This window comes from Brachyistius frenatus, unplaced genomic scaffold, assembly GCF_029030835.1.
Source record: "Brachyistius frenatus isolate BFR_SWC_R1_liver_20210118 unplaced genomic scaffold, ASM2903083v1 Contig_2, whole genome shotgun sequence".
Taxonomy (NCBI): domain Eukaryota; kingdom Metazoa; phylum Chordata; class Actinopteri; family Embiotocidae; genus Brachyistius; species Brachyistius frenatus.
In genome coordinates, this window is record NW_027210601.1 from 7,823,451 (window position 1) to 7,850,496 (window position 27,046).

General features: G+C 38.5%; 2 protein-coding genes and 1 pseudogene across 4 annotated transcripts in view; 2 read left to right on the plus strand and 1 right to left on the minus strand.

Annotated features, from left to right (window-relative positions):
• Positions 1-2,854: 2,854 nt before the first annotated feature.
• On the minus strand, positions 2,855-9,945 carry LOC138620527 (cathepsin S-like; annotated as a pseudogene).
• Positions 9,946-14,074: 4,129 nt separating this feature from the next.
• The window catches only part of LOC138620573 (leucine-rich repeat and immunoglobulin-like domain-containing nogo receptor-interacting protein 1), a 291,009-nt gene continuing 278,037 nt past the window's right edge, over positions 14,075-27,046 (plus strand). Inside the window, exons 1-2 of one of the 3 annotated variants that reach the window (XM_069697922.1) lie at positions 14,075-14,421; positions 18,245-20,122. In XM_069697922.1, the coding sequence (XP_069554023.1) occupies positions 18,262-20,106 (1,845 nt within the window). In that variant the 5' untranslated portion in view covers positions 14,075-14,421; positions 18,245-18,261 and the 3' untranslated portion in view covers positions 20,107-20,122. Of the gene's footprint in view, positions 14,422-18,244; positions 21,253-27,046 lie in introns of those variants that run through there. The other 2 variants (XM_069697914.1, XM_069697931.1) reach the window with 2 other exon arrangements.
• Positions 21,337-26,444, plus strand: vps72a (vacuolar protein sorting 72 homolog a). Its single transcript, XM_069697940.1, has 6 exons — positions 21,337-21,553; positions 23,405-23,557; positions 24,281-24,401; positions 24,561-24,737; positions 24,925-25,069; positions 25,907-26,444. The coding sequence occupies exons 1-6, from the start codon at positions 21,437-21,439 to the stop codon at positions 26,295-26,297; spliced, it is 1,104 nt and encodes a 367-aa protein (XP_069554041.1). The 5' UTR covers positions 21,337-21,436; the 3' UTR covers positions 26,298-26,444.

The window sequence follows — 27,046 nt, forward strand, 5'->3', positions numbered from 1 at the left end:
AGAAAAACCAGGCAGACCCTTAAAAAAAAAAGTGCCTCCAAGTTTTTATCACCAGGCTCAGTGCCACCTGCAAATAATTAATAAACCGACACTGACTGATATTTCTGGCCACTTGGTGGCAGCAGAACCAAGCTCAATATGCCAACTGCCCTTGAACAACAAAAGAAGGAGAAGGAACCTGGACACTGAAAACACTTCCAGCACTTTCACAGCAACATTATCAATCATTTGGAGTCGCGTTTTTGGCCACCTGCTGAATGTGAGTCCAATATTCTCTCTATTTAGCTCTGTTTTCAGTCTGCGCCAACTCTTGAATGAAATACTTTAATAATAGACTGTATTGCCACCTCTGTCTATGAGCTGAGCAGGAGCTGAGCAGGTGAACACAGACTGTGGAGCTTTTTCACTGGAAACAACTTCCTGCAGCTGAAAAGTAAAATACGAGTGTTTTTATTTTTTATGTTGTTTGAAACATTTGATTGACTATTATAAATGACCTACATCTTACTTTAGCTTCGTATGAAAGTCAGTAAAACTCAGAAGTCAATAGGAGCTGCAGATTTCAGATGATTCTTTTTTAGGTTGCATCTCTTGTCTCTTTGTCATTTGATGTTTTGTTTTAAAAATGTTATGATTGTTTGATCACACCTCATCTCCTGCTGCTGTTACAACTGACCTACTACTGGTTCTGCTAAATAGTTCGTTTTGCCTCTACTACATCTATGGTCTACTACTAATACAATTAGACTTCTGCTGTTGCTGCTATTGATGGCACTTTACCAGCAAGCCTAATTTCACTGAGCCTCCTCCTCTTGTACATGTAGTTTCAGTACATCAGAAAAGTGTATTTTTGTGACTCATTATTTCAATGAAATTCAAAGTTATTGAAGATTAACATGTGAAACAGTCTAGGGAAGCTAAATGCATTTATTCACTCACGTAAAACATTTCATCGTATAACTCTTCAAAATAAACTTAACCTTTTAAACCCAAGGCTCTTTAGGGGTCCGAGCAGCATAGCTCACGGAACACTATTGTTTTTGTTCTGATTATTCTTCTTTGGTATTATTTTTCTCCACTAAAAGTGATCGTGCAGCAAAAGCTGTAAGTCCAAACCTTAACAAAATTAGCTGCTAGGTTGCAAATTCCCTCCACTACTTGGGTAAAAAGAATTATACTAATTGACCTCACCATTTCGCTGTAACAAATAAACTTTACATCTTTGCAATTATCTAAAAAAAAAAAAATTGGGCTAGATTCACTTGTAATCTCTAAATGTATCTGCATCGACGCTCCAACGGTCTCCTTCTTTAAAAACCTCAACTTTTGCGACTTTTACAACTTTCTTCAAAAACTCCTTTTGTGAACTTGTCCGTTGGGCCAGTCGTCTCGAAACTTTGGCAGAGTCATCTTTGGACCTTGCCGATCTAAAGTGATCAATCGAATTTTGACATGTCAATCCATTGATTCATGCTTGATTTTCAAATTTTGTCTTTAATTTCAATTTTATTTAAATAGAGAGATTCAGAAAAAGTCTCTCCAGCTCTGGATTTTTTTCCCACATGGGTGAGTCACGCAGTCATCTTTCTCCTTGAGCTTGGTGGAGAGCTCATGGTAGATGGCGATCTGCTCGTTGACCTGAGTTTTCAGCTCCTCCAGCTCTTCTTGAAAATACTTTTCCTTCCAGCAGGAGGCTAGTTGCAGTACTGCGATCTCTTGAGCCATCTTTTGACAGATGGCGTCATGCTCAGCTTTCATGTTGCTGATGATCTGCAGGTCCCGTGACACCGTGTCTGCTTGAAACAGAATTTTATTCTTGAGCTCCTGTTGAAGGGTTTCATTCTGCTGCCTCACTGCGAGGACATCAGTTTTATCCTTCTCGCAGAGTTCCTCATTTGAAACCTTGATCTTCTTCATTTCTGATTCAAGAGCCTTGTTTTTGCCGGTCACCTCCTGGAGTTCATGTGAATACTTTTCCTGGAGGACTTTATAGGCCACTTGCAGTTCCTCATAATCCTAAAGTAGTTTCTCTCTGAACAGATGCTGTCTGCATCAGTGGTCCATGTGTTCCTTCTCCTCACAGTGCTGTCACCTGATGACAGATTGGAAGAGTCTGACTGCCTGCCTTGCTGTGGCCTTATATAATGACCTGATGATGTAACAAAGGGCATAGACTGGACTTTTCTTTTGATATCTGCAGTGCTCCTAAATTCTATTTCTCTCTTTCTTTTTCGTACTTGTTTACATTCAGATCCACAATCTGTGATTTCAAATGTAAACAGTGAAGCTGCCCCACTGTCAGCATTAAAAACCGGTTTCAAGCCAGCTATTAATCCCAAACTGTGCTTCACACAGCAACTATGTATTTAATGAACATCAGATATCCAATTTCAATTAAATTTTATAGCGCCAAATCACAACACAGGTTATTTCATGGCATTTAACACTTACCCTTACAGCAGAACTTTACAACATTATACAGAGAAACCCAACAATTCAACAATTCCCACATTTTATTTCCGCATTTACTTTATAATAAACAGTTCATTTGTATATTTTGTAAGGTTAAAGTCATAAGCCTGCCTGTTAGATGGAGATTGTAGCCAACATGTAGCATGAAAGTATCTATGATTATGTGGCCTGTAAGTCAAAGTGGTTTTTTAATGAATGAATGCATGAATGAATAAAAACTATTTATGTTTTATTTATCTTTAAAAGAAACAGAATGAAAAATAAATTCTTTAAACGGTTTTGGCAAATACACAAAACTTAGCTACATTTTGAGGAACATGCAATTGTAAGAAAAATTACTGAAGAAATAATCACATAAAGAAATAGGAATTAGATATTTGCATAGAGACAATTGTATTTATTAAGCACCATTTAAGCTCAAGGCAATTCAAAGTGTTTTGCAGAAGAATAGAAACGCATTAATATAAGTGATCAGAGGATAATAAAATTGCATTTATGACAGGGTACTGAAGTGTACCTAAAACATGTAGAAGTATTGAAACGACTGACACAGGCTGCCAGAGCAGATATGATCATTTTGTAAAACATGTTTAAACATGATTTTTCCAGTTGTTTTTCATTTCAGGGCAGGTGTTAAACATTTGAAAATATAAACATCTGGTCTTTGATATTAAATTAAATAACCCCACTTCCGGCAGTGGGACACAGTGTGGGGTAGATTGGAAAGCTGGCGATGCCGCACTGATTATTCTTGTTTCTGGCCATCCGAATGAAGCCTTTTTCTCCCCAGCTAACTCCCCAACTGAAACCACAAAAACAATCACATTTAATATCAATAGAAGACATATTTTACTGGTCAACTTCTTTTCACTTTTCAGCCTTTTTCACCTGTTTTTCACAATCCAATAGTCTTGTCCTGCATCTGTGCCGTAGCCCACAACCAGCACAGCATGATTGGTCAACTTTGGGTTGCACTTGGGTTCGTTGTAAATACCTGAAAGAAAATTGAAATTTTAAGCATAACAGTGGTATTACTGCCATCTGCTGATGTCTGCCACACTCTGCAGTTACTACCACTGTAAAGTAGAAGGTCACTGGCTTTGTTGTTTACTGCTGACAAATGTCCATGAGCTACAATACTTTACAAAACTAAAAAGAAATCATATTTAATGTGAAAAACAAGTTGACCTTTTCTCAATCTCTGATCTATTTTACAAGCACTTACCAAAAGACAAGAATGTCAGACCAAACTATCTCAACTCAATATGAAAGTGCTTTTTTAAACACTGAATAGTCATAAATACCACAAATGTTGTGTGTGAGAGAGAAGACCTGTCAAAATCTAGGCTGCGTTCCAAATGACATACTTTCCTTCGTAGAATAACATAAAGTGCTTTTACATGTTAGCTTGTGTGTAGTACTTGAATTTTGATAGGGTAGTGTTGCACAAACCTCACACTGCCTTTCTGCACTTACCGGAAGTATTTGAATGCATTGCCCGTCAACATTTCTACCGGCTTTTATTACTTTACCCAGAAATGAACATGCTTTGTTTAACTCGGAATGAACACACCGATGGCTTCTGTCCAACAGCAGTATGGTGGTACTTTGTGAAAAATAAACACTTTTGTGCAGTGTTCTGCAACAGCTGCAGGTTTCTCAGACACCTTAATTTGAAAATCTTTACGAAGGTGGTCCCTCCCCTTCTGCTACCGTGGCGACCGTTGAGTGTGAAAAGTGTCCAGCGTTTCACACTCACTTTTTTGACCATTTTGAGTGCATCATCCGGGTACTTGTAGTGCGCTGCATGTTTACATAACTTGTCAGTGTGAACGCAATTATGCACGCAAATAGTGAGTGTTACTAAGTAAGTACACCATTTTGACCACAGTAAATGTTTAGCAACATATTGCACCTTTTAGGAGTTCAGATTTGTTTTTGTGTGGTTAAAATGAAGCAATAAATTGTGAAACATCAGAAACTACACGTTATTTATTAGATTTACCCACTTGAATGTCATAGAACTGACTTAACTCATTACAAATATAGTTATTCGTTGTCTGACATAAACCAAACTGTGGTTGCGAAGCTGCTACTCCAGAGTGCATGTACACAGTCTCCACATTTTAAAGCGCTCATCTTCACCTCTTTTGTACAGATAAAAAGATATTAGGTTGGCGTTCAGGCTCACGGCCACCGGCCCCACCGATGCCACTGCAGCCTGCAGAGCCCCCTCGTCTCCATAAGGAAGCCTGTAGAAAGTCGAGCAATAGCCGGCCTTCCCACTGACAGTGTAACGACATTTCCCATCCTGCAAACAGATAAAGTTTACAGAATGCTTTACTGATCTGTTTGGCTGAAATATAGATTAAATCCCAATATTTCACAGAACATGATGTACATTATTATTCCTGCAGCCACACTGCATATGTAGAGTGTAAATGTTAATATGCTATTTAAAAGCCACAGCTAAACACGAGGTGAGAATTTTGACACATTTATCATTGTATAATTCCAACAATATGATGATAAATTATGATTCATTCTCAAACACAATGAACTTTATAAGTGTTCAGGAAATTATATTGTTGTTTGTTAAACTGTATGTCAAAACTGGGATAGTGCTCATCACCAATAAGGGAAAAATCAAGATGGAAAAAAAGAAGTAACATATCAGCTGCACATTTGTCTGTACTGTCAGTCTTTCTGCTCTGTTCTGGCTTCCTTCATGCGTGCTAAGGATGACCTGGTTTTCGTAGGGGTAAGAGCTCTCAGAGTCGATGCCTCCGTTGCGGATAATGTAGTTGTAGGCCTTAGAGACCCATCCTTCTTTGCAGCCATGGTTTCCATCCTTGGTGCTGCAGTCCACCAGGTTCTGTGGACTCAGGGACACACGGACACCCGTCCACTTCCTCATCTGGCCCTCAAGAGCTCCCAAAGCGCTGAAGGCCCAGCATGACCCACATGTCCCCTTTAAAAAAGAACAAAGGAACACATCCCTCTGTTTACTGCTGCTGCTTTCATTGGATTGTGCTCATTTCCTTTTGTTTAAATAGCTGATCTCTCACCTGGTTTCTGACATGACTGACCAGGCCTTTCTTCCTCCAGTCCACACTACGAGGTATTGGTAAGCCTTTCGTGTGCTTAAAAGAGTCATTTCTGAACTGAACCGGTTCCTCCGGCTTCAAGCCGTTCAGTTCTCATTGATCTCTTCAGCTGTCTTCACAGTAAAGAAATAAATCAGATGCACATGAAGGATGAAAACGTTATGATGTTTCAATATTAGTGATGAACTCTGCTGTACCACAGTGTCTGCTCAACTTGAATGTGGATATAGAGCAGTTTAAGGACACAGTGAAATAGATTTCAGCATGTCAGTGGGTGGAAAAATAATCTTAAATTCAACAGTGTCTTGTAAAACAGCGACTTAAAGTTATATATGAGGTCTTTATGATTGTGGTACTCCTTCCATCAGAGGTCATGGCTCTTGTCCATCATTAAATCTACTCTTAGCTCTGCTAAATCTCTTCTGCAGATTTTGACTTTTTATTTGTTATTTTTATTTTGCAAATGCTCTCACTCGGCCACAGTGACACCAACATTTAATCATAAATTTAACTAAAACGTCCTCAGATTCTTACTAAAACATCATCCTCTGCCTTTAGGAGAAAGAGCACAAAATATAAAGTGTTAAATTTAGCAGCAACCACTTCTACCCCTTTACACCTTTGCTGTGCAATAATCAATTGGTATCAGATTTGACTCCCAGTGCAGTTTTATTGATCATAATACTTTTTGTAAAACCCCCTTTTTTTTTTTCTTGCATATTAAGTACATTTTTGCTGCTTCACATTATTCTCCAAAGCTACCGTAACAGTCTGTCCTCTGACAGCCGGCCAAGAGCTTGTGTGTGTCCCGAACATTTCTGCCAGTTTCCTGCAGAGTTAACACATCACGCCCAACCAGGCTTTACTGCTCAGGCTTCCTTTCGTCTTTATCGTCAAAATAAAAGCCCTGGTCCTTGTGACACGTTAACAATGGCCTTTGCTCTCAAGCTTGTGTTGTTTTACCCCCCAAACCATATTAACAATCTTGTACAGCCAAACTGTAACACTGAAAAGCCTTTATCTATGAAATAACATATTACTCCTATGTATTTATGCTTTGGTTTTGCATTATAGTATATTTTGTTTCATTGCATTCTCTGTTTTAATTTAATACTTTCACTTGCATTTCACAAACAATCATTTTAATCCAAGACATTAAAAACATAACTTTCTTTATGAAATGCAAAGTTAGTGTAATTATTTTATCTTACATTTAAAGTTAAGATCATTTGGTTATAGTCCTGTGATTGTTTTTCTGCCTGCATTTTAATGCTAGAGCTGAACTGTTTGCAACATTGCACCACAGCTCTACTGTTATTCTATAAATAAAACAAATTATATACCAGTTTTACATAAATGTTTGTGCGAGCCGGAAGCTTTATTAGCCTTTCTAGATGTACTGTAGGTCATATAAGAGTCTTGATCAGGAAGGCAGCTGTTCTTTATACTGGATTAAATTAATCAGATTGTAATAGGGAAGATTAGAGCTGCTCTATAGCTCAGGGTTTAAATTCAGCCTTCGGTGCCGGTTTAAATGCAGATTAAAAGCGTTGGTCAGTGACAACCGTGTTGCACCAGCAAAACGTCAATGAATGTGAATGCACTTTATACTTAGTGTTGGTTTGTTCAGTGCTAAAATACTTGTCATGCAGTTTGTATCCACCAGAGGTCTCTTGAATACCCTTCAGTGGTCAATGTCGAATCAATCCAATCTTATTCTGTAATTTGGATGAAGTCCATTTTACAGGAAATCCCAGAATACTTTCAGTCTTGGATAATATTTTTTTCTCTGTTATGCAACAGAATACTCTTTAATTCTCAGCATGAGGCTACTTTAGGAAGTTATGAGTGTGATGATATGTAATATCACAGTTTAATGCAGCAGGAAAGAATGAAAAGAGGAAAAAGACAGATGCAGATCACTTAATACACAAACAGTAATGTGAGAAAGGGATTGCTGTAAAAATGAATAATTCCATTCTGTGTAGGTATTTTTAACTTGTAACTAAAAAAACAACAACAAAATACTTAATTGTAGGATTTCTTCCTAAGGCATATAATTTATACAGCAATAGATGTGATCAGAATAACTATTAACTGTGACTAATAATGTTACATGGTTGAGGGCACATTTACAAAAACTGAAGTCGGTCAGAAAAACAGGGGTTAAGCGAAAAAGGTAGAGTACAAGAAGTCTTACTTGACATTTAAACACCAGTGGAAGGATCATTATAAATCACCTGATATGTGGATACGCATTTGAATTCGCCTTTTACTTATTTTGAGTAATTACTAGAATTATTGGTGAGCCCAGATGCAGTGACAGTGAGCTAATCAACCCCAGGTCTAAACCTGCATTTATGTTTTTGAGAAATTTCAGTGCAATTTTGACCATGTTTGGAAAAGCTATTTAAATATTACTCTAGATTAAGATCTAAAATGCATCTGTCTTGACTGGGATCCAATGCTAGGAAGTTTAGACCACATGTTTTCTCAGAAGAAGGCTGAAAACACAAACTGTTGAACAGGAGCGTTGCATCCTACCATGTCAGCCAGGTGGTTCAGGCCCAACGTGAAGCTGTGTTTTCCTGCTAAGGCCTCCTGGTTGTGTCTCAACACCAGGTACATGTTCTTCTCCCATACTGCTCTTCTGAAGACGATCTCAGTCTGAAATAAAAACGCTGCCTGACTGATCTCAACGGTGTGTTTATATGTACATAAAGAGATGAGTTAAAAAGTCTTACCTGATTATCATAAACCTTATGATGTTTGATTTTCCACTCATCCCACACTTTGTTTGAGGCAGGTGAAGAGCAGCTCCGGGCCAGACAGGCCAAAAGCAACACGGCACACAAATTATGCATCCTGCGAATGAAAAAAACTGTATGTAAGCAGAAGTGACCCATGTGTCATTCTTACTCGAGTTAAAACAAATCAATTAATCAATTAATTGATTCATTCTGAAATTCCAGGTCCTCCGTTGGGAGGATTTGCAGCTCTTCTTTGCCTTTTTGTGATAGTGAGCTAAATATCTTTGAGCTTTGGTCTGTCAGTTGTTCGAAACAAGACATGTAAAGAAGGTGATTTGACATTTTTCAGGATGTTCTCTGCATTATATGGATCCTGTAATCAGGGCTGTAATATAGAAAAAATAGTGAGCTTCAGAAAATCTGGCCAGTCAACAAACATTTTTTCATTTAGTTAGCTATTCAATTACATTTTGTCTGAACCCAGCAAAAAAGTATTAATGTTAATTCTAATCAAATCCTGCCAGGAATTAAATTCTGGTACTGAAATATTGGAGTTATTGTTAGTCTAAAATTTGTTAACTTTAAATATTTTGATTCCCCAAAAATATTTGAGTCAATCCATAAAATTTGAATTTCTTTTAAATTGTTGAAGATAAAACTCTCCAGATTGACAAAACCATAAATTACTGCATAAATTCTGAGGACAGGACTTTTAGTTTCCTCAAGAAAATACAGTTTTGAGTTGCAGCTCATGCTCCCCAAACACGAGCACTGTGTCAAATAACGTCAATCAGCATCTCGGAAGACAATAAAACAGATTACAAATTCATCATGCATGCAGAATGTAAACTCCCAAATGTTGTTAGCATTGTACCTGAATCCGAATATCTATACGCACAAACCTACATTTCACCTCAGATGAACAAATCTAAAACCACAACACTGTACACTGCAAGTGAAATTAAAGCCATACTTGCTGATCTGGGGCCGGTAAAACTTCCATGTGAACATTGAAAGAGAATCAGAAATCTGACTCTAATGTTGTATATTATATGTATATTATATATATAGATATATACTGTACCGTATGTATATATATATATATATATATATATATATATATATATGTTGACTGTGTTTATTGGTTTGTTGTATATAATATATATAGATATTTAATGTACTGTATATATACTGTATGCACTGTGCATTTTATATTTTATATTTATATTTTTTATTTTATTGCTTTTCTATTATATTATTCTATTCTATTATTATTTTATTCTATTGTTTCTATTATTGCTCCTGTATGTATGCTGCTGTGGCGAAAAAAATTTCCCCTCGGGGATTAATAAAGTATATACCTACCTACCTACCTACCTTAATGTAGACTTTAAAAGATTTCCTTACCTCGAAAAGAAGTTCAAACACGTTTTACTGTAATCACTGCACTTCTTTACCAGTATATCTTTTCTACCTTCTTCTATTCATCCACACACAACACAGCATTTTAACTCCACACAGAGAATCAGCCAAACAATTGAATTGCATTAGTACACGTGAAAAAAGAGTTCGTAACCTGCTCACCTTGTAGCAGAGAGATCGGCAGGGTCTTTATGTCCCGACAAGAAAGTGCACCGCTTTTAAAGGATGAGGGGAAGCTGAAAAGAGGAAGTCCAATTTCCTCATACAAACTACTTCTCTTCAACCCTTTTTACACTGCATCTGCTCTCAGGTTTGTCATGTGAATCTAATTTACAACCAGCTGGAGTGGCTTGAAATACCCATCCAGTGTGAGAAATCAAGTGACAAGTTAAATGATAAAGAAAATACAAGTAAGTGAAAGTGCTTGTGGAGGAAAACACCTGTGAAATGAAAAACTGTGAATGGAGAAGTTTAGAAATAAACTGGTAGAAATTAAATACTTGAAACCAACTATTTTCTCGCTCAGATTTTATTCAACAACATTTTTACATAGTGGCTGGTTGAAATAAAAAGAGGACACATGATCTACACTTATTTTTGACAAATACAAAAAACTATAATCCACATTTGCCGCTGCTGATGCTGATTTAATTTAAGTTAAACAGTTTCAGACTGAGTTTGCGATGAGAGTTGCAGTTTGCAGTTTTCTGAGGAAAAGAAACTTCCCAGTGTTTTCCTATTTAGACATGCTGGATTTACAGATAAAATGTAAAAAAAAAAAAAAAAAAAAAAAAGGAAGGCGGATGGGTGATTGGGGTGTTTTAAGCTCTAGTTTTCTCTCAGTTAACTTGTGTTATTATATTAGTGAATTCTTGCTCTAAAACTTTCTGTTTTCCTTTAATGTGAACCTCCTCACCAGTACTTCCTATTTACATCTCTTCTCTGTGTGCACATATGTACATACCCTATATCATGCTGTCCTATCATAGCACAAGCTAGTTTATTGTCTTTGACCATATTGAGACACAATAAGTCTGAATAGACAAACAAAAGGCCTTCAAAGGGGCATTATAGTGGACATTAAGATACTATATACACGTGGTCGCAGTGTCTGTCGTTTGATTCTAGCATGTGGCCTTGTTGTTCGTCATTCATCCTCTCCCCTCATTTTCTGTCACCTTTCTACTGTACTCTAGCTAGGAAAGGCAAAAACCGGCTTGTGGTTGTATCCCTCTGCCGATCACTGTCAATCAGCAGTTCAAATCCATGTCTGTCCAGGCTCATACACTAGAATATGTAGTGAAGACTTTAAGGGGATCCCTAAAAGTGCTCTCATGCCCCTAAAGCTGACTGACAGCAGACAATACATAATAGCTTGTTGCTGTTACAAAGGAGCTACAAATGATAAAATGCCCGACAGCAAAGAAGATTTATGAAATCACCACAATTTCAACAATTCAGAATCCAAATAAATGTGGAATATGGTCACAATCTCCCCGTCGGTTCCTGAGTTATGGTGCTGAATAATTGCCGGGAAAGTGTTTATGCTGAACATTTTGAGCTGAACAGTGAAGTGGACCTTTGACCTTTTGGATATAAAATGTCATCACTTCATAATTTCATCATATTAGACATCTGAGTGAAATTTTGTCATTATTAGCTAGTGAATCATTATGTTGTGGCCACAAACATGTTTTGTCAGGTCACAGTGATCTTGACGTTTGACCTTAGGTAGCCCACATCTAATCAGTTCATCCTCGAGTCCAAGGGAACGTTTGTGCCAAATTGGAAGAGATCCTATAAAGGCGTTCTTGAGATTTCATGTTAATGAGAATAGGATGGACGGATGGGCGGACTCCCCAAAAACATGACGCCTCCGGCTCTGGCTGTCGTTGTTGCGGAGGCCTAAAAATTTTGTCCAAAACGACTTAGAAAAAGAGAATTACCCAGAGACATCACAATGGTCCGCACGACAGGAAGCAGCAATGACGAAACTTATGATGATTAAAAGACAGGAGGATATTATATAATGTTGAACTTTGATTCGGCCCTCGCTGTAATTGGCGTCTCATCTCTGAGCTTTTCCTCTTCCCGAATGCGGGTTTGGACAGAGATTTGCTGATGGATGCAGATTCCCCAAGGTACCAGATGGTGAGCTCCTGACGCAGCGCGTGCTCTTCTTCCGTGGTTGTCATGCATGTTTTGTGTCAACACACCTCGCAATCCTGCAGTTGAGCAGAGAGGCAATTTAGACACCTGTATCTAGAGGGAATGTTTGCCAGTTAAAACAAGTTGGTTAAAAATAATTGGCAACGGGAGCGATGTGGGTGTAATGAGAAAAAACTAAATGTAGAAAATTAATTTGCACTTGTAACATTTAAGAAAAAGACTGCAAATCTTAAATGCATCAAAGAGAATGTAACTGACACCGATTTATTGTTGAGATATGACTTAAAAATAATAATACTTTTGAATTGGATCAGCTGGTGTGCTCAAAAGCTCCTGTTGTAATTGTATGGGAATGAGATCACGAAAAACCCAGTATTCATGTATTTACATTGGTTGCAGTCTGATCATTACAGATGGAGAATACTGTAGGTGGACATATCATGATTTTTAATAACTAAAATCTCCTTAATATTATCGACCTTAATATTTGGACCAATTAACAGCACTGTGTCTGAACCTAAACTCGAATTTTATCTGTGCTGGTGAGTTTTAACCTTCGCAAAGTCTCAGTAGAACAGCTTTTAATTTTCATGTCGGACCTGCAGTAGTTTACTTCCTCTCGTATTGTTCTTGCTACAAAAGTCCTTTGTACCCTGGTCTCACAATTCAACTTCTACTTACTGACACAACTCCTATAATCTTTGCTCCAACCAATTTATCTACATCTTGGTCTGTCTAAGCCACATAGAAGCTTTCAAATAATTTATTTTTTTAACAATAAAGTAGCATGTGATGACAGGTGAATCATTAACTCCCTGTCAATCAAATCTAGGATTCTAGGGAGTTGTTCCATCCTGCTTCATGTTCTTCATCCTCCCATTTTGGAAATTTCAACTCCCCAACTCTGCCGTTCCTACTTCATCAGGACAATGTGGGTATGTATGATTTGATTGACAAACAAGCTGATGTTAATGTATATTGTATATTAATATACAAGCAAATAAGTTAATATTTATAAAATGTTCACACTATTAGGGCCCGAGCACCTTTGGTGCGAAAGCCCTATTGTTATCCAAGGAATTATTATTCTCGTCTTTTTCTCCGCAAAGAACTGCATTTTTGGCAGCATTATATGCACATGTGTATCACACCTGAAGACACCTGTATGGTAACATTCGCTCATAATCATAGCGCCCCCTGGTGGCAACTGGAAATTACACTTTTCATACTATTACATGCTACGTCGAGCTGGTTGATCACATGAACCTAAAGTCGGGTCAGAATAGCCTAAACATGTGGTTGATAACATATTAAGAATTTCGTTCGACTTTGTGAAAGGGTGTCGCCGTGGCGATGCGGCAAAGTGTGATGTGATTTCTGATGAAACTAAGAGTGACTAACTTTTATGTACATATTCCGATCTTCCTCAAACATTACATCTTTGATAACAGTCCCGCCCTGAAGACACCTGTATGGTAATATTCGCTCATAGTCGTAGCGCCCCCTGCTGGAGACACGAAACAAGAACAAAATTTAAACTTTAAACGGGGATATGCAGTCGGGGAGCCAGCGGCCCCGAACCACCGGATCCCCGACGCGCACCGTGCAAGGGCCCGCATATCACTGCTTGCAGTTTTAATTTATTTAAACTTTTGTATTCTTGTCTCCTACCTGCTGATGCTCTACAGGTAACAGTTGTGTGTGTAATAATAGAGATAAGAGTCTGATGTGAATCTCAAAGAGAGTGAAAGAGAAACCCGATACAACTTCAAGGTTATACGATGATCACATGCTGCAAAAACATGTGGAGGTTTTTAAACTGTTTTTATAATCAGAAATCCCTCCTTCCAAATGCTACTGTGGTCCCAGGAATTTTAATCTAATGGAATCTAATGAAACTCAGATTAAACATTCAATGTGTCCATGGCTTAATACATTTTTCCAACATCTCTGCCAAAGCAAAGATATTCCTTTATTTCTAAGTGTCTCTGCTCACATTCATTCCCATCTGGTGTGGCTCCTGAATCTCTGCATTTGGCTGACCTGTGCCTGCCTCCTGTCATCCAGTCCAGCGTGTTGGACTGTGTCCAGGAGCTAGTGCATATAATCCCCCAGCATGCACCGAGCACCCGTGTGTCTGCAGCCAGGTTGTTGTTGTAACCATGAGGACAGCGGAGCAACAGGGGAACTGAGATGGAGCATCACGTTTCCTTCGGAGTTGAAATTTCCAAAATGGGAGGAAGAAGCTCTCTTCTTGTTGCTGTGTGTTTGTTTGCTCTCATGTGGAGGAATTTTTGATCAACAAAGTGTTTTAAGGTGAAGCTGACAGAACAAAAGATGAACTCTGCTCTTTGAATTCTCTTTTCTTATATCAACAGTTTACCCAGAGGCAGTTAAAAAAAAAAAACAACACACCAAAAAAGGCAAACAAGCAACAACAAACATATTTGCAAGTGAAAATGGAGCTATCATGATGACAAGCCTTTCAGACTGAAGACAAGGTGAGTTACCTCAATTGATTACCCTTTGCTTTCTTTACGAATTACTATAATTAAGTGCCTTTTATTCCACCATCCTTTGTATTTGAGCTATTGAAGCTGTCAAGGCACAATAAAAGACTGCGATTTCACCTTTGTACACTATTTTCACTCTCATATGCGCTCCCAGAGGAGTTCAGGAGGAGTCATCCTCCATCACTCTGCTGTGGGGAGCTGCTGTCACCACCAGCAGTCAAACTCTGCTCCCAAGATCCTCCCAAATAATAGATCAAATTAAAACTGCAAGCAGTGATGTGCGGGCCCTCGCAGAGACACTTAGAAATAAAGGAATATCTTTGCTTTGGCAGAGACGTTTGAAAAATGTATTAAGCCATGGACACATTGAACGTTTGATCTGAGTTTCATTAGATTCCATTAGATTAAAATTCCTGGGACCACAGTGGTATTTGGAAGGAGGGATTTCTGATTATAAAAACATTTTAAAACCTCCACAAATGTTTCTGCAGCGTGTGATCATCGTATAACCTTGAAGTCGTGTCGGGTTTCTCTTTCACTCTCTTTGAGGTTCACATCAGACTCTTATCTCTATTGTTACACTCACAACTGTTACCTGTAGAGCATCAGCAGGTAGGAGACAAAAATTAAAATAAACATGTGCGAATCACCAAAAATGGCAACTAAATTCAAAATGGCGGACTTCCTGTTGAGTTGACGTAATGCTGCTATGTAACTTTTTTGTACGTGTAGGTGTGATACACATGTCCACCGAATTTCGCGCATGTAGGTAAATGTAGCCACCGGAGCATCTCTTTAGGGGGCATTAGCGAACCATTTGGCCACGCCCTCTCACGACTTCACTAGAATTTGAAATTTTTTGCTGGGAGAGATGTGTGTACCAACTTTCATAAGTTTTGGAATATAGCAAAGCCTCCAAAAAGGCAATTCATTATTAAGAAGAATAAGAAATGAAAAGAAAAACGAGGAAAACAATTGCTTGAAGAACAATAGGGCTTTCGCACCTTTGATGCTTGGGCCCTAATTACCACCTGAAAAGTGTGATTTTAGACAGAGTAAGAGAGCCTGTCAACCTGAGTCAGTCTGCCGTGTTGTTTTTGCTTAAGTTATGAAGTGTTCTAGGCTACCTCAGGTTTCAATATTTGATTTACTTAATGTGGAAAATAATTAAGGACATTTTAATGATGCAAACATAACACGTATAAAAGTTGGATCAACATAAATGAGTCTTCGGGGATGAGAAAATGTTTACAGTAAATGTATAGGTTTTTAGCTTTAGTAATGAGTACATTTACATTTGTAATCAAAGCTATTTCTAAAAGACATGTCACAAAATTTAAGAGAAATTCTTCCTACTGTAGTCGTTTAACATGCTCTGTGGAGTTGAAACCTTCAGCACAGCGACGTGGGAGCAGAGCTGCCAAAGCTGGGGGTGGCTTCACACTTGAAGGTGTTATCCCCCCCCCCCCACCCCACACACACCCCGTCCGACCCCCCCATCACTGTCTTGGTAATTTAAACAGCGCATTTCAGCAAGTCCCACATTTTCATGAGCTGATCCCTGAGTCATTTTTACAGACTTACAGTTTGTTTTTGCTCCCTCAGATTCTCGTTTCCATGTTTTAAAAAAAATAAATAAAAGATGTCTGTTTGCATGTTCACGTGCTATGATCACATATTCGACCACAAACAGTCATAAACCATTATGTGTTTTCAGATGTCCGTTTGAGAGTAGCAGACCATCTTTATGCAGAATGCCTGTGGAAGTCATTGCCACTTTTCCTGGAACTATAATAAACAAACATAATTTTGCTTTTGCCGCCCCCTACTGGTGAATTCAGCAACAGCTACATGGAAATGAACTTGTGATGATTTGAGACTTAAAAAAAAATGGTCGTAGCAGTAATCGGCACCCGTCCAACCATGCATTTCTCTGTTATGTGGTCATCGTTCCAGGAATATTAAGGCATGGGCTTTGTACTCCGAACTGCTGGCAGTGTTTTTGCTACTCTTGTGATGCTGTATTGTTTTATTGCTAATCTGTAAATAGAAGACTATGCCACTACTGTATTTACTGTGTTTTTGCTGCCAAAACCTTTGTTGCCATGTAATTTTCAGGAGAGAAATTAAGTTAAAAGGTCAAAAGAAAATTTAACTGTGGATATATACAAAGTTTAGATATCAAAACCAAAGTATGAATGATGCCTGAGCTATATTCCTAAAAATCTTTTATATATCTTACATGTAGCATCCTCCAGAAAGTTATGCAAAACAAAACAAACAAACAAATATAACTGAGATGAAAATCAGTATGATCTCAGCTTCAGACGGACTGAACAGTTTGTAATACCTAAAAAAAAAAAAAAATCCTATAAAGTACTAAGAGCCATCAAGGCCTCCACAAGTTTTATCAACTATTTATACTAATTATTAACTAGTTAATTTGCTTACATAATTCATAAAAAATACAGAACGTGCGCAATGATGTCAAAAGAAAGTCTTTCAAATCAAACTACAATCTGTTCTCACATAAACTGCAGTATCTGAATAAACAGCACATCAAATAATTAAAGTAATAACTGAGGATACGTGCACTGTATACATCACATTTTGCCAAGAGAAGGATGTTGTTTACAGTATTTGAAGCCCAACAGATCATTCAAAATCCTCCATGCGAGGCCTCATGTGGTGCCGGTTTACACTTTCTGCCTCTTCCTGCTTTCAAGCTGCACAAATTAAACAGAAACAGAATGAGTGCACAACCTGGTCTTGTTTTTTTATAACTGTCAAGCTAAAATACAATTTTCCACAGAACTGCAGTCTCTTAGATGAGTTGTGAAACAGTTTCTGCACAGGCAAACTGGAAGTGTCATTTCAGTCCGGTTAGTGTGTAGACTCATCAGCTAAAAGGTTGGGTTTGATTGAGACGGGTAACGGCTGATCTACACAGTAGTATAGGACAAGATAAGCTCTACTGATTGAACTGCAATTCCTTATAGAGATTTACTTAATAGTGGCTTAAAAGAGCAGTTTAGTGGTGGTTACATCAGAGAAAACCCACAACACAAACAAGCTACGAAACTAAAATCTGTAATTAAAATGTTGTCGTTGTTAGTTTAAACTGGGAATGTGCCTTTTTTTTTTCTTTTTTTTTTTTAAGCTAAACGTTCCCCATTTGCCTGCAAGTAGTTTTGTCCCCCCCTGAGGACAAAAGTTCATTAGTGATCTTTGAAGCAGTATTTGTATTTAACCTCAGTTCTGAACTTTCAACTCACAATCTTCTCCAACGAATGGAGGTGGCTCAGGTGTCAGGTTGTCTGGTTCCACAGCGAACAGCGGAGGTGTGAACTCAGCCTGAATAACAGTTAAATGAGGATAGCGGACACAAACATTATTGATGCCACCGCAGCTCTCATATAACATCAGTAATATCAATTCAAGGTTAAACATTTAAAGTGAAATCAATGACACTTATGGTCTGATAAAACCTTAATTTTTCCAGATTTTTCCTCCGTATATGTCTAGACAGAACCCTCTATCACCAGCTGCCTCGTTATACAAAGCTACTTCCTGTGAGCTAAGAGAAAAAAAAAAAAAAAAATCGGCTTTATTTCTTTGTGGGGGTGTTTATTCAATAGTCTCTGTCATTACAGAGTATATTAAAGGTAATATTGTAATGTGATTAATATGTATTTAAAAAGGTTAAAACAGAACAAATCCTTGCAAGAAGACATATTTTTGCATGATTAACAAATTTGGACTTTATAACGTGATAATACTGTAAATTTCACTGATCTCTCGCTCTTCTCAGTTGTCTTTTTCTCGCACATGCATGCAGGCCACCAGATGTTTGAAGGGACTGTCGTTCACAGACGGCTGTGCTGGGGAGCTTTCTACCTGGTGGCAGCGGGAGTGGCAGTAACATCTGGAGCGCCCTGGCTGTGTCCAGCATCCTGCCGCTGTAACACTGCGCTGCTGGAGGTGAACTGCTCTGGTGGCCAATTTACCACCGCGCCCGATGGTCTCCCACAAGAAGCCAAACTACTAAACTTGACTCATAATACAATAAAGAGTGTGGTGCAACTGCAGTTTCACACATTAACACAGCTGTTGGATTTGGATCTAAGTGACAACCTTTTGGTAATAATTGAAGCAGAAGCCTTTTTTGGCTTGCAAAGCCTGTTAAGTCTTCGTCTTTCTCGCAATCACCTGAAGATTATTCCAGTGGGGGCGTTCACTGGCTTGACAAACCTGCTGTTTCTGGACATAAGCAGCAATCAGATTCTTGTGTTTCTCGACTTTACTTTCAGTAACTTGGTGGCCCTGCAGTCTATTAAAGCCGTAGAAAATGACATTGTTTTTATCTCTCATCAAACTTTCACTGGACTAACCAGTCTACAGGAGCTGCACCTTGATGGCTGCAACCTCACTGCTGTGCCAACAGAGGCGCTCACTCAGCTCACTGTGCTGAGAAGTCTCCATTTTCACCGACTGGGCCTCACCACACTGCCAAACTACTCTTTCCGCCATCTAGTGCACCTAAAAGAACTGGTCATTTCTCATTGCCCCTGGCTGGAGACTCTGTCAGGAAACAGTCTCTTTGGCCTAAATCTCACGTCTTTAACCATTAAACACTGCAACCTGAGTGGTGTCCCATACATCCCCTTACATCATCTTGTATATCTTGTATACCTTGACCTCTCTTTTAATCCCATCACCTACATTCATGGAAACCTGCTCGGAGACTTGCTCCGGCTTCAGGAGTTCCATCTCGTTGGGGGGTCATTGCTACGCATCGACGTTGGGGCGTTCAGGGGTTTAGTACATTTCAAGTTGCTGAACGTGTCTCGAAATCTTCTCACCACGCTCGAGGCAGGAGTTTTTCTTTCAGTGGACACCCTGAAAGCCTTGGGGCTTGACAACAACCCACTAGCATGTGACTGCCGTCTGCTCTGGGTGGTGCGAAGGCGACTGTATGTGGACTTTGGTGGACATCCACCAACTTGTACCTCTGTCCAGCTGCACGGCTGGAATTTCCTGGACTTTTCTGGGGTCGAGCTCCCGGGTCTGCTCACCTGTCGGCCGCCTCGAATTCTGAACCACAGACCTCCAGAAGTGAGAGTAGATCAGGGACATACAGTGGTGTTTTGTTGCAGTGCAGAAGGTGACCCTGTGCCATCTGTCAGCTGGCTAAACCCACGGCTAAAACCTTTATCACCCGTTGGTAGAATACGGGCTCTCCCTAATGGTTCGCTGGAGGTTCGTTACGCTCAGCCTCAAGACAGTGGAACTTATCTCTGCGTGGCATCAAACGCGGCGGGAAACGACAGCCTACCCGTTAGCCTTCATGTCCGAGCTTTTCCATCATCTTCTAAATACCCGTTTCATCTTAAAGGTTGGTCTGCTCTTCCATCTGCCTCTCCAGGTGTGAATGGAAATGAGAAGCTACCATTTGATGTCAAGACGCTACTGATAGCAGCAACCATCGGGTTTCTCTCATTTTTCAGCTCTGTGAGCGTATGTTTCATTTTTATGTTCTTTTGGAGTAAGAGCAAAGGGCAAATAAAGCACACCGCCACAATTGCATACGTGCCACGAAGTGCCACGTCAAATGGTAGTGGAGGGAAAAACAACTACATGGAGACAAGCCGGTTCACCATGAAATTAATATGAGTTCAAACATTAAAACGTATATTTTTACTTGATATGGCTTGGTAAGAATGAATAAAGTGTGAAATGCAAAATCTTTATTTAAATTTCTTAACTGAAATGCTTGAATATTAAGTAAGTATTTAATTTCTACTTTTAATTCATTCAAATGCATATGAGCATGTCATGTTCTGGACATGAAAAGGATTATAAATTAGATTAAATTGTATCCTAATCCAGCAAAGAAAAATCACTGACCGGGTTTGTTTTTCATGTCTGACTCTTTTATGATACAGAAGGTGTCCTATAAAATAGAAAGAATGTAAAATAGCCAAAATAAACAGCATTTATTAGCCATAATGCATGTAAGATGTAGAGATGTAAATTACTCAATGAACTGCTTATTACATATTTATCTTATTCTGATGTTTATGCTGCTCTAAACACATATTAACACAGAAGAACACTATACACATAATGCATCACAAACAGGCCTGCTTGGTTGACTAATCTTTTGGTTTGTTTGTTTTGTTCATTTGTGTTCTAATGGTTGAATGAAATCGTAGACGTATTCTCGAAATAACTATTATTCTAGCCCTCCGATATAACAATAGAAATGTTGACCTTACATTAAGGTTAATGGTATCTGTACAGCATGCTATTTCTTCTTGAATATAGCCTATATAGTATAATTTTCTGGTATTCTAATACTGTCACATTTAGTGTTTAATCTTTCACACATACGTTGCTATAAATTCATTTTTATTTTTTTAATTCCCATTTTCATTAGGAGCATAAATTAAAATGGCTATGCTTTCAAAAATTTCCTTTTGTGAAGGTAATTTTTCTGACAACACTAAAAAAAACAACAACCTAATTGTCTGATTTTAACAGCAGATCGATAATAACTTGTTATTTACCGCCACGATCTGTGCCATATGCAAATTGTGGTGTTGCCATGACAACGCATTTGCTCTTCGAGCATCAACCGAGAAGACCTGACTGGTTTCCATGACGACATTTTCAGACATCCTGCGCCGATATCATCTCATTTACCAACGAGTTGATTTTAGACTCTTTTTTAAAAAAAAAAAAAAAGATTATTTAGTACAGTGACATCACGTTTTGTGTTGTTATATCCAGTGAAATCATATAAAAATCATAGTAAAAGTCAAAGAGAGCAGGTATTTAAATTTTTTTTTTTTTATAACATTTCTACCGTTGCCCGGAAGTACATCAAGTGTCCCGGATGTGATGGTCGGCTGACAGAGCACAACCCCAAAACAAAAACAGGTCGCGAAACACGACGAGCTTCACCGAAACGTCGGTTAGCATTTATTTATACATTTCAGCCATGAGTCTGGCAGTCGGTCGTGAACCCAGAAAGACTGCGGGGAACCGCATGTCCAAATTACTGGATGCTGAAGAAGAGGACGAGTTCTACAAGACGACTTACGGAGGTTTCAACGACGTGAGTAAACAGATACGAGTTAGCACCAGCTAGCGTCCAGCTAAGCACCGGAAGAGATCGGCACATTTAACATCTTGTCTTTTTATTTTTTTTATTTTTATAAAAACAACCTTAAAGGGACATTTTATCACATTTTATTAATATTAGTAACTCAGTAATGTGAGTAGCGGGGTTGTATGCTGATCGTGTGGAGTCCCGGTCAGACAGACAAGATCATTTATGAACTCGTAACTCTGTTTTATTTATTAAATACAACCACGTTTCTTTAAATCCTCTTTTGTTGTGAAGTCTTTTGATCTTTGTGGTATTTTTTTTTTTTTTTTATGGCGGTGAAGAAAAAAAAAAGATTATTCTTGGAATCGATTGATGTGATTACTGACATTTTTTTAAGGTGTTAGGACACTTTACAGTAAAATAAGCAAGGAGACATATTATTACATCTTAAAGTCTAGTTTTTAGAAAAACGGACACACTACCATATGTTTAAATCTCTGTTTGTATTTATCACCTCCATACGCTCACAAAACATAAGATTGTTATACTCAAGGAATTCATGCTTTTCATCACGTTACACATTAACAGCATCTTCAACATTAAAAGTCAAACAAAATGTCTCCCATTAAGATCCTTAGCATTCCTGGTAATTTTTATATTTTTATATTTTATATTTTTATATTTTATATTTTATATTTTTACTGCTATTTTATTGCTTTCTTCCTCGGGGATTAATAAAACAACTACCGAACCTAATCATGACCAGCATGCCGCTGTGATTCATCCGCAACAGTGACCGTGGTCCCCAAATGTTTTGTTTGAGTCTCTCTAACAAATTGTGTTTATCAGCTGTAAAGATGAGACTGGAGCTTTTCCTGCTTCACCCCCGAGGAGAGAAGAAAGGCTTGCACTATATTTTGTGTCTGAACATTACACGCAATTAGTCGATATTATAGCAATTTCATATTTCGGATTACGTTTCAGGATGCTTAATTTTTTTTCTTCCTCAATTTGCAGTCTGGTTGATTTTCTTCAAACAGTTGCTGGCTCATGGGTCAGCTTGCGTAGGTTTTTTTTGGCAGCGGCTTCTCTGGCTGTTCTGATGAGAGTAGCTAAATAAAAAAAAAAAAAAAAAAATAGCAACAAATCCTGACATGTCAGAGTCACATCTCTGCTGGGTCTTTGATCACGTTGCCTGACGGTGCCTGTGCAGCGCAGAAAGAAACCTGAAGACCAGTCCGTTTTCAAACATTGAGAAGTTGTGGATTGTGCTCTTGGTAACAACAGTTTGTTGGTGTTTTAATATGTTGTCACAATTAATTAATGTTGCAGGAGTTCTCTTTATCTATGGAATTAGTGTTTAAGGGTATTTTTTTTATTTTTTATGTTGCTTTCTAAAACTCGCCTGCTAGTTAAATTTTTGCTTCAGATAACTCACATTTGTGTTGGTAGATATGAAGCTCCATAAAGTTGTTGTATATAAATTATTGTTTACTCCAACCCTTGTAATCTCACCCCATTAGCTTGAGATTTTCTTGATTCTTCTGTTGTAGGACTGAGAGCGAGTGAGTGTTAGAATTAAAAATAAACCCATTTGATTTTCCTTTAATAAATCTAGCAGGTTAATGAGACGTTGCTCAGCATACATGATTAATACACATCAGGCGGATTAGCTTCCAAATGGCGACATTTCACTTGTATTAACTTTATCAAAACTCTAAATACAACATTCAGAAAAACCTTTGAGGAATTCTGGTAAACCAAACTGACTAGCCTCTTGCATTAACAGGTAATCTGCTCTATCACAAAGTATTTTATTTAAAGTTCGCTAAATTATGTCCTTTTGTTTACTTTCAGGAATCAGGAGATGATGAATATCATGGAGAACATTCAGACACAGAGGACGAAGTGGACAGCGACTTTGACATTGATGAAGGTGATGAGCCGGACAGTGACCAGGAGGAGGACGCACCTCGGAGGAAAAGTCGGGTTGTCACCAAAGCGTATAAGGTATTGTAGTCATTCCAGGAGCTATCAGACTTTGAATCAAGTATCTGCAATAATAAATTCATTGAACTACCTAAATAAGTGTACATTCATACCTAAGAGAAGAATGACAAATGGTGTCATCTTGTGGTAAACTTGTCTTTTTGGTTGACAACAAAAACATAAAACAGAAACACAGAAACAATTTGTTTTTCCTCATGAAACCCAATTGACTTCCTGCTAGCTTTTTTTGTTGTTTTTGTTATCGCTTTAGTTATTGTCAGAAGCATTTTTCTGCATATTGCACTTTTTTAAACTGCTAATGACTGTGGCTGCTCTGGGGAGCCACTGGAGCCTTTGGCTGCCAAATGACATCCTCTCAACAGAAGCTGAGGGAACAGACAGCATAACTGATTTGACATCACATTTCTTGTAGCGTTTCTAACTTCCTTTTGGATGAAATTGTCCTTTACAGTTGCATGAGCAGACATTAAAAATGAAAGACTGTTCGCTAACTGGGAACAAAAAGTTTCTTCAAATGCTACAATTACTACTTCTTTTTTTTTTCATTTTTAAGCCAATGAAATAAGAAGTAACAGAGCGTTTACATTTTTCATGTCTTTGCTGCAGTTAATAGTTATAAGAAAATATATAATTTACCCCAGAGTGCCCAAACAATTTCATGTAGCTGTGCATGGATCAAATAGAATTACAGCTTACAGGCTCTTGTTCTTACTTTAATCAAAGGAACCAATAAAGGTGGCAAAACCAAAACCCAAAAGACCCCATGAGGAACAGAAGAAGACGGAGAAAACTAAAGTGGAGCTCAAAAGGAGGATTCCTCAAGAATTCCAAGATTTTGGAGAAAGTAAGATTGCTACAAACCTCCCATAAAATGTCTATACACCGGTTTCCTTTCTATAGATGATATTAAGCAGTTCACTTACGTTGTCGTAACCCATCTCATCATAAGCACATGAGGATTTGCACTACAACTGCATCAGAAAATGTCTGAATTATTCCCTAGCTCGGAAGTCTGTGCGACAGTCCACCAGTGAACACACACGGAAAACCAACCTACGCTTACAAGAGCGTCAGGATGCCCCTCGGAGACGAAGAGGTGCTCACCGGGACCGGCCCCTTACCCAGGAAGAGCTGCTGGCGGAGGCTAAAATAACAGCTGAGATCAACATTCGGTCTCTAGGTAAGAACATGATGCAGGATTAAGTTGTGTAAATATTAGGTACCACTTTCCTGATTATATTAGTCCAAAAATGATAAATCCTGAAAAATGACTGAGGTTACAAGTGAAGGGTTGTAATGTAAATAAATATGTACTTCTGTCTGAAGATGTTTTATCTACACAACAATTGATCTGACTGTGTCTTTAGAAAACTACGAACGACTGGAAGCGGACAAGAAGAAACAAGTCCATAAGAAGCGTCGTTTCGAGGGACCAACGATCCGTTACCACTCAGTCCTCATGCCTCTCGTCTCCCACTCCGTCCTAAAAGAAGAAAATGTAGATGTCGAGGGGTACGTATGATCACCAGTGAGACTTGTGTGTCTTTAGAGGTAATTTGGCAGTTGTGATGCTGACCTTTCTATATACTTTTCTGAATTCTGCTTGAAGTGTTTAACCCTGTCCGGAAAGCATTTTCCAGAACATATGTTCACGATTAGGGGTGGGGTATGGCCCTGAAATATTTTATTTCAGGCAATTTCTTCAATCATGAAATTCTAGACGATATGGCAGAATGTCTTATTTCAAGAGCATGCATGCAACAAATGAATTGTTATACTTTAACATGCCAGCCCCAAACGCAACAATTTGCCTTCTAATATTCAGTAAAAACTAAACAAATATGATCTCAGTTCTTTAGTTTGTAAACAACAACAGTAACTCAGAGATTCTTATTGTAAAGGGAAAAAAAAAGAAGAAGCTTTTCGTCATGCTTGTTGTCGCGCTGCGTAGGTTATGCACATAAAGTACGTCATACTGTAGCTCAGCATAACAATATGACGTTTGATATTGCCATTGTCGCGACATATATATATTTTTTTATCGTATTGAAAATTATACCAATATTATCGTGAATGATATGATATGGCACACTCCTATTAATAATTATATGTTATGTAATTTGAGAAGGAGATTTCTTACATTTTCAAATCTCTTTCTGTGGTTTTTCTTGTGCTTCTACCGAAATATGATCAAAACAATGGTTTGAAAAAAAAAAAAAAAAAAAAAAACCTTAGTAAGAAAATTCTACTAAGGCAAATGTTATGTAGACGACCATTATATTTGTGTTAAAAAAAAAAAAAAAAAAAATTGTATTTAATAGTAATAGTTATATTCCTGCTTCTTAAAAGATTGGATCAGGACGTTCCTCAGACTGCAACACAGAATCCCCCCACGCCTTCGCAGCAGCCTGCCGGAGGCCTGTGCTCCCGCACTTACATAACCTTCAGCGACGACGAAGCGTTCGAGGCGGCCTTCCCACGCAGCGTCCAGTCGAGTCCTCAGCTGCCTGTCCAGGAGGTTTGTCCTGTCACCCACAAGGCCGCACTTTACCGAGACCCAGTCACAGACATCCCTTACGCGAACACGCGGGCCTTCCGCATCATCCGAGAAGCGTACCGCAAATACGTGGCCGCGCACGGATTCCCGAACACCTCGGGCGGGGCGACAGGACTTGACCCCTCAGCAGCGAAGGGCGGGCGCCAGAAAATGGTTGTGAAGCAGAGTGCGGTTGTCACATAGAGAGATTCGTTGAAAGATTGATCGACTTGATTGAGGAAACCACGAGCAGTCGTTGTCCACCACAGCCACGATTTCTTCAAACAACTGTCTGCACACCGTTTTTATTTCTATCCTCACAATGTCGCCTTCATCAGCAATCTACAGAATTTTCTTGCACTACACTTGTTTATGCAATTCAAGATCATATTTTGAGAATTCCGAGTGCTACCGACGGCACAAAAATTATTACAAGTACAACGGCTCCATAGGAAACCAACAATAATACAACCAATTCGGCAAAAAGTCTTACATGTGAAGACTGTGTACGGAAGTTTACTTTGTACGTTAACACCTTAACAAATCCAAGTTGAGTGGATGAAAAACGACAACTTGCCTTTGGAATTCCAAATAGGCTTGAATCCAATCGTTTGTTTTAATGATTTGTCTTTTTTATTGGTAGGAGATTTTGTTTTTACAAATGTACATACTTCTCAACAAAAAATAAATACTTGAAACTTGTATTAATTAAGATTTACTATATCCTTGACCTGTGGTTTATAAGGCATTTCACAAACAGAAACGGTCGGACAGCAGCTGCATTATAAGAACCAGTGAGGAACAACGGACTGAAAATAGGATCCCCAAGTCTCGAGAGTTCGGTTCATCTAATGTAAACACAATTATTTTTTACTCTACAGTCTTTGCAGTCTCTATCATCTTGTCCTCACCACATTAAAATGTTATTTTTCTTGTAACGGCCTTCTTAACTT

Excerpts from the sequence above, each read along its gene's own strand:
- vps72a (XM_069697940.1), top strand. The coding sequence starts at position 21,437 with ATGAGTCTGGCAGTCGGTCGTGAACCCAGAAAGACTGCGGGGAACCGC. Across the intron at positions 23,558-24,280 it reads TTGTCACCAAAGCGTATAAG|GAACCAATAAAGGTGGCAAA; the intron begins GTATTGTAGTCA and ends CTTTAATCAAAG. Across the intron at positions 24,738-24,924 it reads GATCAACATTCGGTCTCTAG|AAAACTACGAACGACTGGAA; the intron begins GTAAGAACATGA and ends CTGTGTCTTTAG.